The 18438-nt window shown below is 38.7% G+C and overlaps 1 protein-coding gene across 3 annotated transcripts in view; it reads left to right on the top strand.

The window, feature by feature from the left end:
• Positions 1–17607, top strand: part of LOC132142708 (lymphoid enhancer-binding factor 1-like) — a 44010-nt gene extending 26403 nt beyond the window's left edge. The window contains exons 5-11 of one of the 3 annotated variants that reach the window (XM_059552778.1): positions 1987–2080; positions 2883–3002; positions 5290–5452; positions 6036–6143; positions 8034–8082; positions 9076–9116; positions 16315–17607. In XM_059552778.1, the coding sequence (XP_059408761.1) occupies positions 1987–2080; positions 2883–3002; positions 5290–5452; positions 6036–6143; positions 8034–8082; positions 9076–9110 (569 nt within the window). In that variant the 3' untranslated portion in view covers positions 9111–9116; positions 16315–17607. The remainder of the gene's footprint in view (positions 1–1986; positions 2081–2882; positions 3003–5289; positions 5453–6035; positions 6144–8033; positions 8083–9075; positions 9117–16314) is intronic. The other 2 variants (XM_059552779.1, XM_059552781.1) reach the window with 2 other exon arrangements.
• The last annotated feature ends 831 nt before the right edge of the window (positions 17608–18438 follow it).

Genomic DNA, 18438 nt, shown 5'->3' with positions numbered 1-18438 from the left:
AATTTAATACCACAGTTTAGAAACTATGACTTAAAGACAGAAAATAGAAAGTCCTGCCTCCAATCACGTCTGATTTTCAGGGAAATCAGTGTACAAAGTGGAATATTTTTATTTGAGTAATTTACCATAAATAAAATGGCATTACCTTTAACTAAAAATATTTGAGATGCATTTAATGAGTAAAGCAGAATTTTCAGTGGTGAATTATGTAGAGTTATGTAGATTTTATTATTTGGGATTTGACTGAATTGAAATGTAGGCTCTGATATTATTGGTCAATATTTTTTATTTTTATAAAAAGTAATTTATTAACTTTTTGGTTACATCCACAGAAACGAGCAGATTGTTGGATAGGCAAAGAAAGCTATTATTATTATTTATAATTTTATAAATATTCTAAAAACAAAGGGAACCCAGATGCAATATGGGTCAAAATGGGTCAAATGTATTCAATTTTATTTTGTCCATTAAAGGTGCATTTCTTTTTACCCAAAACTGAAAAATCTGTATTTATGAATATGAATATTTATGAATATTTATATATATATATATATAATATCAGTAGAGTGGAAGTCAATGGTGACCAAAAATGGATGGTTACCAAAATTTTCCAAAATTATCTTTTGTGTTCCACAGAAGAAATAAATGCTGGATTAGATTAGACATGAGGCTGACACAATGTTTATTTTTGGTGAACTTTTCCTTTCCTTCCGTCTGTTTCTATGTGTTGTAATGCTATTTCCTGGTGTTTTAAGCACTCTTCCTCCATTATCACTGATCCGAAGAGACATGAACTTTATAAGCTAACAGCTCATTCTGACTAGAACCCTCTTTTCCCCAAGTCCGTGTAAAGAAGTGGGGTTAAAGTTTAAAAGGGCTGGAGAGATTTTTGGCTGGCGTTGTTGCACGCGAACCCAACTCCATATGTGCTGCTTCTGGCTAAAGCTCACCTCTGTGGCGACCGCTGAGGGAGAGGGCAGGCAGGATGTGATGAATCGGAGGAGGTCTGGAGAGCTATAAATAGCCTGAATGAGACTGCACGCCACGAGCAGATTGGCCAGTGATCCGAAACTTGCTCTGTTTTCATATACAAACACAAACATGGAGTCACATATTCATCAGACATAATACGCTGAGGGTGGAATTGAAAATAATGAAATAAAATGTGAGAGAGTAGCCTTTTCAGTATGTTTTTATGGAATATATGTGGAGTGTTTCATAATTTAATTATTTCATTTAGCACAGAAAGTCAACATTAAATCAAAATGGACCCTGTTTACCACTTAAATACACATTCCTGTTTCTACTGTAAGTGTTTATCTTAAAATCTTTCATCAAACCCTGCCTCTTGAACAATTTTCCTTTTCCGCTGATGTCACCCAGGCTGTGCAGAAGGAGAAATTTATGTTAGCCAGTAGTTAACACAGTAATTCAGCCCATTTTAGTCCTTAACTGTAACAGACTGCGCAATTTGAGGTCCATGTGAAACAATGGAGAGAAAAATGATGAGTTGGAGATGCAGGGGTTGTTTTTAAACTGCATGTTCTTGCTGTGTGTGTGTGTGTATATCTCTAGGGCTTTGTTGTCGTACATGGATGCCCCTTTGACAGTTTAATTTAGCCCTGGGTCCTTACTTCACTCACTTACTTTTTCCCTCCTTGATTTAAGTCTTTATACACAAACACAGTCTTAAACTTGGTGCAAATGTGTGTGTATAAATGAGCATGTATGCGTGTGTTTGGAGTGAAGTTGAGAAGCTTAGTACTGTAGGCCAACAGACATCCATAAGCAGCGTGAATCATATCAGCAGGGCTTATTAGACCAGCGCAAAAGCATTCCTAATTATCCCATGATCCGCTTATGCACCGCACCGGACCGTAGGGCCCAACTGTGCAGCCCACGTTGATGCCACAGTGCTGCTCTCCAGATGTGTCTATCGAACACTAACACAAACCAATGTGTCTCATCCTCTTCTCTATTCTGAAGCAGGTATGCCTAGGCATCATCCTGGACCGGACATTCCCAATTTCTACTCCCTTTCCCCTGGGGGAGTTGGACAGATGTCCCCTCCTCTGGGATGGTGAGTGCACACAACGGATAACAAATAAAATAATGTTTTTTTTTGATGACAACCATGAAATGAATGGTTTTGAGCGCTTGTCAGCAGATCAGGTTGTATTAGAGCTATTTGTGTAAAGTCGAGACAGTAAAATTAGCTACATAGTAGGGCTGCATGATTATGACAAATCATAATTGTCATTTATTCCCTTGAAATTGTATTTGTGATTATTAATTATGATATCACAATTTACATTGAATGTTTTTACCATTGTTTGCAACTGCATGACATATTTTTATATGAAAATGAACGAGCTAAAAACACTCGAACTGAAAAACTTTTAGTGCTTGTCTATAGTATTAAGCCTCAAATGTCAACTATACATTGGATTGTTTTTTTTTCTTTAAATTAAACTAAAATAAAAATATGAATGTTATTATGGTGTTATACTAAAAGTAAAATCAAAACAATGGAAAAACCTATTAATATAACATGTAGAAAAAAAGCAGCATCTTAAACACACAAAATAACATAAGTGGACTTTGAACTATTAATTGCCGCTTTGAATGATTACGTAACTCTCGAATTCAATTAATTATGCAGCCCTACTACATAGATTTATATATATATATAAAATAAATTCATAGTGATTGGGCCATTCATTTCAGAAGAATTGTGAAGACGTATTGGAGCTTTTATTTATTTTTGATTAGGCCATGCAATCCAGATTTTATTTTATTTTAGAGATGAGCATGAATCTTCATAAGGTTAGGATGTAGATAATGAACGACGCATTAACCCACACACATTGTTTTGCTCTCAGGTTCTCTCATCATATGGTACCAGGCCCTCCTGGACCCCATGCCACGGGAATCCCGCATCCCGCCATTGTCAACCCACAGGTGAAACATGAACCACAGCACGAAACAGACCTGATGCACATGTGAGTATCCAATTTAGTAAGCTGCTAGCATTCTATAGCATGCTAAAAATACAATCTATGCATTTATGTTCCCTGATAGCTCATATTTACACTGCTTTTATTACTGGCATATAGATATATATATAGATATAGATATATATATAGATAGATAGATAGATAGATAGATACAGTCGTGGCCAAAAGTTTTGAGAATTACATAAATATTGGAAATTGGAAAAGTAGCTGCTTAAGTTTTTATAATTGCAATTTGCATATACTCCAGAATGTTATGAAGAGTGATCAGATGGATTGCATAGTCCTTTTTTGCCATGAAAATGAACTTAATCCCAAAAAACCTTTCCACTGCATTTCATTGCTGTCATTAAAGGACCTGCTGAGATCATTTCAGTAATCGTCTTGTTAACTCAGGTGAGAACGTTGAAGAGCACAAGGCTGGAGATCATTATGTCAGGCTGATTGGGTTAGAATGGCAGACTTGACATGTTAAAAGGAGGGTGATGCTTGAAATCATTGTTCTTCCATTGTTAACCATGGTGACCTGCAAAGAAACGAGTGCAGCCATCATTGCGTTGCATAAAAATGGCTTCACAGGCAAGGATATTGTGGCTACTAAGATTGCACCTAAATCAACAATTTATAGGATCATCAAGAACTTCAAGGAAAGAGGTTCAATTCTTGTAAAGAAGGCTTCACGGCTTCCAAGAAAGTCCAGCAAGCGCCAGGATGGTCTCCTAAAGAGGATTCAGCTGCGGGATCGGAGTGCCACCAGTGCAGAGCTTGCTCAGGAATGGCAGCAGGCAGGTGTGAGCGCATCTGCACGCTCAGTGAGGCCAAGACTTTTGGAAGATGGCCTGGTGTCAAGAAGGGCAGCAAAGAAGCCACTTCTCTCCAAAAAAAACATCAGGGCCAGATTGATCTTCTGCAGAAAGTATAGTGAATGGACTGCTGAGGACTGGGGCAAAGTCATATTCTCCAATGAAGCCCCTTTCCGATTGTTTGGGGCATCTGGAAAAAGGCTTGTCCGGAGAAGAAAAGGTGAGAGCTACCATCAGTCCTGTGTCATGCCAACAGTAAAGCATCCTGACACCATTCATGTGTGGGGTTGCTTCTCATCCAAGGGAGTGGGCTCACTCACAATTCTGCCCAAAAACACAGCCATGAATAAAGAATGGTACCAAAACACCCTCCAACAGCAACTTCTTCCAACAATCCAACAACAGTTTGGTGAAGAACAATGCATTTTCCAACACGATGGAGCACCGTGCCATAAGGCAAAAGTTATAACTAAGTGGCTCGGGGACCAGAATGTTGAAATTTTGGGTCGATGGCCTGGAAACTCCCCAGATCTTAATCCCATTGAGAACTTGTGGTCAATCCTCAAGAGGCGGGTGGACAAACAAAAACCCACTAATTCTGACAAACTCCAAGAAGTGATTATGAAAGAATGGGTTGCTATCAGTCAGAAGTTGATTGAGAGCATGCCCAGTCGAATTGCAGAGGTCCTGAAAAAGAAGGGCCAACACTGCAAATACTGACTCTTTGCATAAATGTCATGTAATTGTCGATAAAAGCCTTTGAAACGTATGAAGTGCTTGTAATTATATTTCAGTACATCACAGAAACATCTGAAACAATGATCTAAAAGCAGTTTAGCAGCAAACATTTTGAAAACTAATATTTATGTAATTCTCAAAACTTTTGGCCACAACTGTGTGTGTGTGTGTGTGTGTGTGTGTGTGTGTGTATATATATATATATATGTATATATATATATGTATGTATATGTTTTTATTTTTTATTTATTCAGACACATGTGTATATAAATATATTATTGGCCATTTATCAGTTATTTTTATTATTGGATTTTTATTATTTTATTATTTAGTTCTGATTTTGACCAGCCATGCAAATAGCTTGTGGTATCAGGTCCAGGTCACCAATGGGAGCGAAATGCTGGGAGTTGTAGGGCTTGGGAGTCATAGAGTTGGAGGGAATATGAAGGTTTGGTTGCTATTACTGGTGAGGTCATCTCTTTGCATGAAAGCACTCAACTGGACATGATTAAAAGCCACTGCTAGCTTTTCGGCACTGGCTCCCAGATTGTTCTCTCATGCAGCCTTCTGATTGGTGGCTGGAATCAGACATTCAGTGCTCTCACACTCAATGGCGTCGCTGTGGCAGCGCTTTCACACCACCCCCTTAGCATTTTCCCCCTTTGTATTTCCACATATCACTTAATAATTCTTCCTTGTCTTTTTTTTATTCTTTCCTCCTCCTGTTTCTCCAGGAAACCTCATCATGAGCAGAGAAAAGAGCAAGAGCCCAAAAGACCTCACATTAAGAAACCCCTTAACGCTTTCATGCTGTATATGAAAGAGATGCGCGCCAATGTGGTGGCTGAATGCACGCTGAAGGAGAGCGCCGCGATCAATCAGATCCTCGGGCGGAGGGTGCGTATCTGATTCACAGGTCACTTGTGCCATGAGACCTCCGTCACAAAGGGGTCTATTGTAATTAGCACTTTTGTCTAACTCAATTTAACAAGTACATCAACACACAAGCTGTCAGCTCAGAAATTCGGGCAGGTAGGATCTTTAACAGAGTATGTTCCTCCATTTTGGAATTGGAAAAAGAGGAACCATTAAACATTTAATGCTTTAACCAAAGCCTCTGCGGTTAGAGGCGGCTAGCCACAGCAAAGGACCGTTTTGCGGCAGTGTGGGGTAATTGCACCCTGACATGGTTTGAAGTAAAGCGCCGCTAAATTGGAACCAGTGTTTTGATATGAAATCAAAGTTGTGTGTTTTTTTTCCTTTTCCCTTCTCTCATCACTGCATATGTTAATCTCTTCATCATGTTCCATTCCACCCCCAGGCACGCGTGCACATGCACTCACACACACGCAACTTTTGAGAGTTAACAAGGATTTTTAGCCAAATGCCAGCACGCGTCTCTTTGGAAGGAACTTAAGAGTGCATGTCAGTAATTGACTTCTTTCCCCCCCCCTCTCTAATCTCCCTCTGCACTGAACAGTGGCATGCTTTATCTCGGGAAGAGCAAGCAAAGTATTATGAATTAGCCCGCAAGGAACGGCAGCTCCATATGCAGCTTTACCCAGGATGGTCTGCCAGAGACAATTATGTAAGTGTCCACACTAACACACTGCCTGAGAGTGAGAGTTGTGTCATGTTGATTGCATGAAAGTAAATATAATGCTTGTCTTTTAAAGTGAAAGTTTATGCATATCTACTACTGTAGATGGCACGATTCACAAGACTTTGTTTGCTTAGTAGACCAAATGTTAATCTTATTAAAAAAAAACTGTTGTAAAAGAGCTTGTTCTGTATTAGTGCTAACGATTTGTTGTATTTGTTCATTTAAAAAATACACTGGACTTCATTCATGAAACGTAAGCAGCACAAAATTGAGTAAATTGCTCATAAAAACTTAAACTGTTGCATTGAAGGTAACTGTTTGCAAACAGTTTGTTGATTTTACAGAATTTATTCTGCTTGGGTTTCATAAAAGGGTTTCCGAAACACAATTTCTAAAAAACTTTGTGTAAGATGTTGCATTGACAGTGATACTTTACTATGGTTTTATGACTGATTTACATGAGTTTGTTCTGATCAAATTTCATAAATGTGCACGAGAAACCAGAGTAGAATGAATTTGTGTAAATTCTCGCATGAAAATATTCTTGCACAAATTGTTGCATTGTACAAATTCCCGCACTGATACATAAAACAAAAGTGGAACAAATTTGTATAAATGCTTCTTCGTAAATTCCATCAAATGTGACCGTTTCATAAGAATGATTTTATGAACCACTTACACAATTTGTTCTGATTGTTTCATAAATAAGACTCCGAAACATGAACATTTCTGTATTACAAGAAATTGTTTGTAAAAATGTTCTTATGTAAATTGTTGTGATAAATTACTATTAGTTTTTTTCATTTTTTTCATTTCTGTTCTGCTTACAGTACATGAATATCAATTACATCTTATTATTAGCATTTTATTATGCCAAATGTTTTTGGAAATGATGTGAATGGCCATTAAAAGCTTCTACTGTTTGGAATAGTAACTGCCTTCAGTGTTGCTCCTAAGCTCTTACAGCTGTCACACACTAAACCTCATTAAGAAAAAGGTTTTCCATGTTGCTAACCATTTACTAAATATTATGAAATTTATACAATTATTCCTTTAGTTTATACAAATGTGGCAGATATCAAGGCAGTTAGCTTGTAGAATTCACATCTCAAATATATGTTGTGATGACAACTTTGGACGCCTAAGTTTCTACCGACATAAATCTCATTCAGTATGAAGTGCCAGGATGTGATGCTAAAACTAAAACCTGGCTTTCAAACTAATCACCAAATGGAAAGGCAACAGGGCTGAAAAGAAACACTTCAAAGACAGATGAACTTTCATCTCCACTTATATATTAGTGGTGGGAGCACACTTGTATTTATTAGTGCTAAGGATTCTGAGCGTATCCCTGCTCCGTCATAGACATTTCTACTGCTCTGGGCTTCTTGGTTCTGTCAGCCAGAGCTAGAATACACAGATTAGTGACTGAATAAGTGGATTATCAGACTTTACAGCAGGCAACCAAAGCGTGGTTCATATTGGACTGCAAAATGACAGTGCGGCGCTATCTATACCTATAGTCATCCTGCCAGGGGATTTTGGGTAAGCTACGAATCCTAAAGCAGTCCAGACTTCTCACTCTAGAGGAGTGTTTGTCATGTCAATTGGAGCTTGGGCAGATATTTTTTTCTTGTTTAACTTTCTGATTGGTGATTAGACCATGAAATCCAGAAGAATTAAAAGTATAGGAGCTTTATTTTATATTGTTTTATTAAATTTTTTTTATTAATTTGTGATGATTTGGCAGTGCAATCCAGAAGAATTAAGGATTAAGAATTAAAATAATTTGATTTTTTTTATCACTTTATAAATGGCAGAAATGTCACGTGCTTCTGTGATGACGCTTTAAATTTTCCTCTGGTTATTTTATAGGGAAAGAAAAAGAAGCGGAAGAGGGAAAAGATCCAGGAACCTGCTTCAGGTAAGACTCCTAAACCTTCTATCTCTTGCTGTAATTGGTTCTCTTTCATTAATGTATGCACTAACTTAGCTTTATGTGGCTTAGTTTGTGAATATGGTGGTAAGTGGTTAATGTTGGGATACCACATTTCTCAATATGCTTTCACAAAGTCAGTTTCAATCATAAAAGGATGTTTTCATAGTCAACAAGAACATTTATGAATTCAAGTCTTTGGTGGTTGAATGAAAATCATGCAGTTTTACTGTTCTGTATATTTCTTTAATCTGTAAAGTCTGCAACATTATGAACAGTACACCCACCCCACCATTCCATCTTGCCATCTTCTCCTCACAATTTTAAGTCTTTAGGATTAGTCTGTTTTTAAAGTCCTCATGTTTCTGACAGGGCTTCTAACTTTGCTGACTATTTGCCCTTTTATAAATGCATTAGTGATGTGTACTTCTGATGATTCAATGTACAGAGCTGTGTTTAATAGACCAGTTAAAGGAACAGCTCACGCAAAAATGAAAATTCTGGCTTCATTTACACTCACTCATTATTTTCCAAAAGGATATGACTTTTTTTCTTTTATGGAACATGAAAGGTGAATTTTTGAGGAAGGAGTGCTAAGGCTGTGAAGCTACCAAATGACAAACAATGAGGTAAAACTCTCCTTAATGTGTCACTATGACTCATTTGTGAGCAAATCATTTCAATCGCTTAATCCAATTCACAGGAATCAACCTGAATGATTCGTTCAGCACATTATTCAGAATTTCTCCCTTTATGTTCAGTGAAAGAAAGAAAATCAAGGTTTGAAACGAGATGAGAACGAGTAAATGATAACAGAACGTTCATTATCGGATGAAATGTTCCTTTAATGAACAATGTTGATATGTTAAATAGGGCAGCAAATTCTGTTTTTTGGCCCTACATTGACAACTAAGACCAGAGATGGACTTAGGTGTTATTTGGAGGCACATCCTGGTCATTAAAAGCTACGATTTCCTGCAGGTACAGGCCAGAGAATGAAAACGGCGTACATCTGAACAATGGTAAGAGCCTCTTCCATACCTCTGGTCTGATTGAGTCATGATGTGGTTCTTAGCAATCTGGAAAAATATGAGACTAATCCTAAAGGCCCACTTTGAGTTCACCAATCCACCATTCACTGTTGTATTGCGAAAACTGTTGTTTGCATCCCATGATTGTGCACTAATGTTAAAGGGCTTCCACTTCCGAAACATACTGATGAATTGTTGTGACGAGTCATTTTTCTTTCCTTACTCTAAGAACTCCATTACATTCCTTTTCCTGCAGACTGATGTGTGGTTTATGGCATTGGGTGGCGCATTAGTAGTTTCAGAATACCAGTGCTTTTCATCAAGAACAGTTTGCAAGCATACCATTTGTTTAAAAGATCACAGAACAGTGTAATCTTGACAATGTCAGCTCAGAAAAACAAGTCCACGCTATCAGGTTTCTTTCTTCATTCATTTCTTCCATCTTTAACATTTGGCATGCAGCATCAGCATACAATCCTGTGGCTCACGGCCATGTAAAACTGGTGCATTTTCAGTTTTTCGAGAACATTCGGAAACTGGGATGGTATTGAAAGAGTCGACCCAGATGTAAGCTAACTCGTTTAGCATTCACCCATATGGCCCCCATGTGTTATCTAGCCAACCCAGTGAATGAACGAAGCCCTTGCCAGCTTATTTGGCTTGCGTTGTGCGTTTTAATATTCTAGCGATTAAACTAGCAACTGGCCTAAAATACGTTTTTTTGCTAAACAAAGAAGAGAATCCTCTCTGTCAGGAGAAAGTCTGAGAATTATTCCACTTCTTTTTGCCATGAAAACTGCGCAGATGTGACAAATCTGGTCCTACCCAAAAACCTACAAGACAAAGGTTTTACGGTTGATCAGTTCACTACCCTGTGGCTCCCAAACACAAATTGGACCGTTTCACACACTTTTTTTTTCTTCTTTATTTCTTTTTTTTCTGTGGGCAGCAATAGCTTTGAAAAAGCATATAAAAGGCATTCTATCTTCGATCCAATAATTGGCGGTGCCAAGCAAACTGTGGATGGATGCCTCTACTGATTCATCGTGGCAGCCTTAAACTAATATACATAAAACAGAAAATAAATGCCACTGCTTGTCAATTTATGCAGATCAGACTAACTGAGAAACAGCAAATTTGTCTTTTTTTTTATTCATCTTATAAATTAAGAAATATAATATGATATAATATAATATAATATGAAATATTAAAAAAATAAATAAAGTGATTAATATTTTTTTGCTGATGGATAGGATCATAATAACATGCAATAGTGGGGGAAAAGTTAAATCCAGCATTCCCAGTTAAAATATCCAATTGAAATTCACTTGAAGCAACAGAGCATGATAATATACAGTACATGAAGCAGAGGATATTGCCACAGCATGTCAATTTATGCAGTTCCAACAGACTGAGAAACATTACATTTGTCTCTTATATTTATTCCAAATCTTCTGAATTATATAGTGTGCACTTACATTTTTTTAAACAAAAAAATTCAGCTTTTCCAGTTAAAATATCCATTTAAAAGACCATAAAACTAGAGATTTTTTTTTAATATATATTTTAGGACAAAACGTGTATTAAATACACACTACCATTCAAAAGTTTGAATCGCATAGTCTTTGAAATAAAACTGTACATTGGAATAATTTAGGTTATATAATGCTCTTCCTCACACATCCCACTTTTCCTGCTCATACAACATCTCCACTTCTTGTTCTCAACTGTGTCTGTTTGTCAGATTTAGCTGTGAGAGCTTTTGTCTGACTAACCCTTGTGATTTGCCGACTTTGAGATTGTTATCCGAGCTGAGGCACACATGCCCTCCGGGCTGTTACTTTTTCACCACTGTGCATTTTTTTCATTGGGAACTGGGGAAAGCATTGTAACAATGGTGGTCTTTTAATGAAAACTAGCTCTTGAGATGTAGTCTTAGTCATTCAAAGAAGCCAAGGTTGTGAGTCACCACAGTCTGGCACATTTCAACATGCTGCTTTGTTGCCACCTGGACATTGACTCTTTGTTACGCTAACTGTTCTGCAGTGTTTCACTTTAGATTTTTATATCGACTGCATTCTTCACCCAAGTTTGATGATGTTGGCGGCCCTCTCTGAGGTTTGCCGTTCTATTGGGAGTGGTCGGCTGAAGGTTTGAAAGCTTTCAGTGTCCCAGAGGTTGACAATAGTGGGGACCAGTTTGGGAAACCATTGGAGGTACAGGCCACTGTGGAGTTCATGGCCTTCTCTGTGAAGAAAGTGCTGTTGGACAGCTGTGCCCGAATCGGGTCATCTTTACCCAGCTCTGTGTCTCTGATGAGTGAGGCCAGAAGTCAGATGTCAGCCTTTGATGAAAAAACATGAGAGAGAAACTAAAAGTCCCTTGTGTTCTGATGAGAGCGCCTTGTCTCTTCTTAATGTCCATTCTGCCTCAACCCCGTGAATGGCAGAATTACTGATACCCTTTGTATCTTAAAACCCTTTTCATTTGGAGTAAGCTGGAACTGTGTGCCTTGGGTTGCTTTAACAGATTTGGATTGAAAAGGTCTGGACCTGAACTGGATTTGGTAAAAAAAAATAATAATAAAAAAATGGACCCCTAGAAAGAGTGAGGGTTGGGTAGAATTCAAAGAATTTTCACTTCATTATATTGCGTTTAATTTGAATTGAATTGGCCACACCCCACAGGAAGTTGAAATGGAATTTTACGATTTTTTTTTCACCAAAACTTTCAAACAAGAACTTGTTGTAAAATTGTAAAACAAAAACAAAAAACAACAAAAATAAAAAGTTAACATAAGATTCTATGTTAATATGAATACACATTAGTTTCAGTTCATTTTTATTCTTCCTCACATCTATCTATCTATATCTATCTGTCTGTCTGTATCTCTGTCTGTCTATATCTCTGTATCTGTCTGTCCTATCTGTCTGTATCTCTGTCTGTCTATATCTCTGTATCTATCTGTCTGTCTGTCTGTCTGTATCTCTGTCTGTCTGTCTGTCTGTCTGTATCTCTGTCGGTCTATATCTCTGTATCTCTGTCTGTCTGCCTGTATCTCTGTCTGTCTATATCTCTGTCTGTCTGCCTGTATCTCTGTCTGTCTATATCTCTGTATCTCTCTGTCTGTCTGTATCTCTGTATCTCTCTGTCTGTATCTCTGTCTGTCTATATCTCTGTATCTCTCTGTCTGTCTGTATCTCTGTCTGTCTGTCTGTATCTCTGTCTGTCTGTCTGTATCTCTGTCTGTCTATATCTCTGTATCTATCTATCTATCTATCTATCTATCTATCTATCTATCTATCTATCTATCTATCTATCTATCTATCTATCTATCTATCTATCTATCTATCTGTCTGTCTGTATCTCTCTGTCTGTCTGTCTATATCTCTGTATCTATCCGTCTGTCTGTCTGTATCTCTGTCTGTCTATATCTCTCTTTCTGTCTGTATCTCTGTCTGTCTGTCTGTCTGTCTGTATCTCTCTGTCTGCCTGTATCTCTGTCTGTCTATATCTCTGTAGCCCCCTTCACACTGCACGTTGGACCCAGAAAATTGCTGGAACATTGGCGGGTCACCTTCTGTGTAAGCAAACACGTCCCAGGATTGATCCCGGATCGGGGACCTAGTAACATTGCCGGGTTCAGTCCTGGAACGAGCTCTGTGTGAACAAAAGCCAGAACTAATGCCGTGTCGTAGTGATGACGCACGTTGTCGCACGATTTTTTTACTGGGTGTAAAAAAGGAAGATTGATGTTCACGAAAAAAAAAAAGTGCAAACTTTAATGAAGCAGAGATCATGCTCCTCACTATCTGCGCTGAAGCTGAGATTGTTCACCAGTTTAAAGGAACTTTAATGTGCTTAGCGTTTTCGTCTCGTACATTATATACACATATTCTGGGAAATCACTGGCAGTGTGAAAGGGGTAAAATTTTGCAACCCGGGAAAAATTGTATCTCTGTCTCTCTCTGTCTGCATCTCTGTCTCACTCTGTCAGTCTGTATCTCTCCATTTCTGTCAGCCTGTCTCTATCTGTCTGTCAGTCTGTATCTCTCTGTCTCTGTCTGTCTGTATCTCTCTATCTTTGTCTCTGTTATCTATCTCTGCTTTCAAAATTCAAAAGTTTTTACTTCAGTAAAAATGAAGTAATGTTTATTCTTCCCCATTCAAATTGAAATAGCAAATTTTGCATTAATAGGCTGAATTGGAATTTAAAAGACATTCTCAGTTCAATTCTGCATGACTCTAGTCTAAACCCTGGAAAAGAGTACAAGTCACCTATGATAAACTGGTTAATATTACTGAGGGCAGCGGAAACCCAGAGGTTTCCTTCCTTGTTTTGCTGCCAAGAGACTTCTCAACTATAAAAAGAGTCTGGGAGTTTTGCCTGTATGTGGATACAAGGAACAAACAAACTTGCACAAATGGTTGAATTCAATATGCAAATCAGAATCGCCTCCATCAGATCTTTCATTTAAATCTTTTGCCAGATGGTTTCAGGATCTAAGCAGCGAGGGAATCTGTAAACTATGTGGTGTCCACTACATTTCCTCTCCTCTCTTTCTCACTCTTTCACACCCCAGCCGTCGTCTGTCTGTGCTTTGCTGGAGTTCCTCTCCTAGGGAGTAAATCTGGCTCCCATTGTGAAAGCAGGCGGAACCCCTGCTCCTCTTTCCCCCTCTGCTCCCTCCCGCGACTGCAAGCGGTTGCGGGTCCTTTGAAGCAGCCGGGCAGAGGAGGGGAGCAGTCATTGTGCTGCTCTTTAATAGTGCCGCCCTGGCTTGCAGCTCAGGCTTTGCAGAAGCACGTCGTTCCCGGGCTCTCATCCCACTACTCCTTAGATGAAGGCAGACCCCTCTCATGATCTCCATTGGAATACCAAGCCTTCGCCCTTCTTGTGTCCCCTGCCCTCACCTGAGTTTTTGATCTTTTGTGAACTTTGTTTCCTCATCCTCTTTAGAAAGCGGAAGAGAGATCACAGGAGAGAAGACCCAACTGCGGTTGCTTTGCAGTTATACAGACGTAATTGTGTAGGAGTTTTCCCCCTCTTTAATGTTACTGTCTCAGGGCCAAAGGAAGTGCTGACTGAACGAAGTGGTTTGTTTAAATCAGATTTTTCATCCAGGTGCTGTTTTTATTACTCAGGCCAGGTTTTTTTAACCCGTCCTCCTCGTAGCAGATCATTGGTTATAGCGCCTGTTGAATTTTTATGGACTCCTTGAAGGACGCTGCCAAACCAGACATGAAGCCAAGTGCTACAACACAAGATCACTGGTCCAAAGTCAGTTTGGTGTGAAAGAGGACCTTTTCAGCTGACTAGGCTTAACACAAACCAGATTCGGGCTCATCGTCTGTACTCTCTTTCCTGGCCAATGTTTTAATCATAAAGCTTCTCTGGTTTATCGCATATAGCAAAGTGTCTGCAGAAACAGCTGCTTGTTTTTTATATTTAAAAAACAACAAATTCAACACTCTTTTCTCAGCCCCCCATATTTTGTATTTGTTTGTGCAGAAAGAGAAAAAATTTGAGCTACAAACAGGCCGTTCAGATCCTGCTGGTAACAAAATTTAGCGGCAAACATAAAACCGAAGCACATTTTCTCCAATTTTTTAGAGCAATATTTTTTCTTGTTCACTGAGCACTTAAAGCCACCTTCTCTGGTTTTTGAGGGAAAGGGAAGGGTTAGACTGAAGGAAGGAAGGTGTGTTGGTCCCAGCTGCAGGCTTTTTGATTTGCCTCAGGAGGTGAACAGGCCAATTGAGTAGCACAGGGCCATGCCTGTTATCTTAACCTCCCACACTTCAAAGAACAGCCGAGCTACCGCCGAGCCGAAGAGAAGCACTGAGAGTGGCTGGCCCTCGAATACAGAGGAGCGTTTAATTTCCTGCGAGCCGGACCTCAGCATTCCACAGCACGAATGGGAAGTAGCTCTTGAATCCCTGCGTTTGTATGGGAGTGGAGTTTTAAAGCGTGGCCCGACGGCACCGTCCTAACCTCTCCAAACACCCCGACGCACCCCCTCCCTTTCCAACAGGAGGCTGGCGGGGAAAGGCAGGAAAGCATGCCAGGCTTTTTCATCTGCGGCTGGGAAGGAAAACGCTCTCCAGGAAGGGGGCGCAGGGCACAGGGAAGCTTTGAGTTCATAGGATGAAAAGGGTGGGCAGGGGAAGTAAATAAAAGCGCCCCCGCTCACTTTATTCAGTGACTCTCTTTCTCTCTGTTGGTTCGGCACCAGGGTCAGCGCTCCCTGGAAAAGGAGTTGCCTTTCATCCACATGTGGTAAAGCCTTCCATACAAGTGTACGAATGTATTTATGTGAAAGTGGTCCAGGGTGGAGTTGTGGAGCAAAACTGACATCCTGCAGAAAAAGGTTGCATTCGACCTCCGCTCCAGAGAGGAGCCCACTACTAGTGTGGCATTTTATCCATCTCTCTCTCTCTCTCTCTCTCTCTCTCTCTCTATCTCTCGCTCTATCCATCAGAGGTTTGCTCCTGTATTCCTGCTTCTCACTTTGATCAGGAATTCCATTTGATGCACTTCTGAAATAGCCCCATACAGCTTGTCGACCAAAATAGAGCCTGTTACATTTAATATTTCACATTTCAAAAGGGATTCAGATTGGACAAACAGATTGAGATGGAAAACTTTGGGTTTCTGAGAATACGATTCGTGATTAATGTTGGAGACGGGATTCTTTTTTCTTTTAAAATGGTATGCTGGGAAATTGAGTGTGCCAGTTTGTTGAAAGCTTGCAATCTGTTTTTGCTCTAAATGTCCTAATGTGCAATATACAAATTACAATGCATGGTAAAAAGATCTCAGTGCTTTTGTTATGTTTTATTTCTGTCACATGTTTTCAAAGGCAATTTGCATGCACAATGTTTTTAGAGACTGTACACTATGAACTCACTATAAATTAGACATTTGGATTAAACTGATTTAAAAATAAAAATAGAGCTAAGTTGTTTAAAACAGTAGGTCTAATATTCTTAAAGGGATAGGTCAGTCCGAAGTAAATTCTGTCATTTACTCCCCCTCAATCATTCCAAACGAAATGTTTCAGCTGTTTTTGTCAATACAATTAAAGTCATTGGGATCCATAACAGCACTGGGGTACACTGAATATACATATACATTTTATTAGATTAATAAACTTACCATGTTTTTCTTTCCGTTTGTGTTCTACAGGAGGAAAACGGACTTCTTTTTCCTCTTGCAAAGCAAAGGCCGCAGCTACAGGCCCCCTTTTAGAGATGGAGGCCTGCTAGATTCCTCAACCTTTCACCCCTCCGTCACTTCTTGACCCCTGCGGAATTTCCAGAGGGTCCCGGTCCTTGAATCTGCTCCTCGGCTGCAGGCGCTGCTGTAGAGACGTTGAACTGAGAACAGACAATCACCAACACAGGCCCTCACACAGACCCGTGAATACTTGTTTGAACCTTCCTTTTTGTTTTCTGTCCTTAATTCACTCCCCAAGCCGAAGGCGTTGCACTGATTATGCTCCTCGACCGTTTGTAAAGGGCACATATGGCCACATGTAAACAAACACATACATTCCTACACCTGTTCCTAAGTTATTCTAAGTTATTTGGCACCTCTTGTCTTCTGTGTGTTCACTACATCACTCCCTCACTTCCTTTTGTGTCCCCAAAAATGTAGCAACACAGGGGCCGGACACACCTCACGGCGTTGCATCGCAACATTTTAAGGATCACACCTTTCCCTGGAAACAATCTCCATAGGTTGGGTTTTGCATTATGACACATTGGTGCAAAAAAGGATCAATGTTTTGATTTTCTCCTCGAACATCTTGGGTTCAAGTTTATTTTGAATGCTTTTTTTATTATTCTTTATTTTGATTTCTCGGTGTATATTTTAAGTGATTTTTTTAAACATTATTTTATATATATATATATAATGGTATATGAAAATAAGCTTGGAGACAGGAAAGCCATTTTACTTGTTGAAGCATCTTGCAGAAATAACATTTGAAAGTCTTCTTTTTGATAACTATTTGTATTGGATATTGACCTTTCAGTCTTGCGCAGATGTAAAATAATGCTCAATGTGTACTTTTTAAAAAGAGATGTCTGGATGTCATTTTTCTTAGTATTTTTGCAGGCAACATTAGGACAGAGGTGAAAGAGTGGGTACCCAGAGGCCTATATTTTATTGATCTAAATTGACAAATTAAGCAGATATATATCTATATATATTTACCCCAGCACTTGGCAGTCTTTCTTTAATTGCAATGTACCTCTGTCTCTCTGGTAGGTAATAGAATGGTCTTTTACCATGTGTATTCCATGCAAACATTCCCACTTTTTTTTTTAAGCATTTTCAGATTTTTTTTTATTTTTTATTATTCATTGTCCTATTTTGAAGCGTTAACTTGGTGTAGCATTTTGCTTCCAAGTGGTCACATTTGAACTGTTTCATGTCTTTTTTTAATGAAAATAAATAGGCATCTTTGACTGAAAATGATTGCAGTATTTTCTTTTTTTTTTTTTTTACATTTTATTATATACACCTGAAATGTTTAATCACTGTAAGTAGAGAGTGTAATTCTACATTCTATACAAGAAGCATTAGAAATGACAGAATATATCCTTTGGATCTCTGAGGAAACTTCAAAAGACTATAAAATAAAATGCAGCTAGTTACTGTACCTCGGTGTTCATTTTAAAATGCATTTGAATATTCATGCAGCTTTAAGTACATGATAATAAGGAAAATGATTTGCAATATTTAAAAAAATAAAATAAATGGCCATTAATTTTTCTCCTTACAAATGTTTACTTTTGGGCTCTAAAACTACATAAAGCATGTTTTTTAAAGGCACTATGACAGCACACTACACGTAGGCTGATTTCAGTATCAGTAAAACTCAGAGTTGCTGTCGATGTTTATTGTACAAAAGTGCCACCGTACGCATCAAATACAACAATCATGTGTTTTCTGGCGAGTTATTGACATTTGGTGTTTGTAATAAGTTTCTAACATATGAAGACGGTCTGATACTGAAACCGGTTTATGAAGAGTTAAATAATCAAGTGTAGTTCTTAATAAAATGACTGTAGTTTCCTATATGGTTCACAACAATACTGAGTAATAAGGGTTGTTTCGACCCTCTTCTGTGGCTGTTGTGCTTATGTTTGGGTTTTTTTTTTTGTGTGTGTATCGTCTGACTGTAACAAATAGGATTTAACTGACCAATGTATGTTGTAGGGCGCCATCTACTGGAAGAAAATGAAAGTTATCCAATATTACTGGTTAATAGATTATTCTGATGCACTAACACCGACAGTATCA

The sequence above is a fragment of the Carassius carassius genome, chromosome 6 (assembly GCF_963082965.1).
Source record: "Carassius carassius chromosome 6, fCarCar2.1, whole genome shotgun sequence".
NCBI classification, from domain to species: domain Eukaryota; kingdom Metazoa; phylum Chordata; class Actinopteri; order Cypriniformes; family Cyprinidae; genus Carassius; species Carassius carassius.
This window is presented reverse-complemented; position numbering and strand designations above follow the sequence as displayed.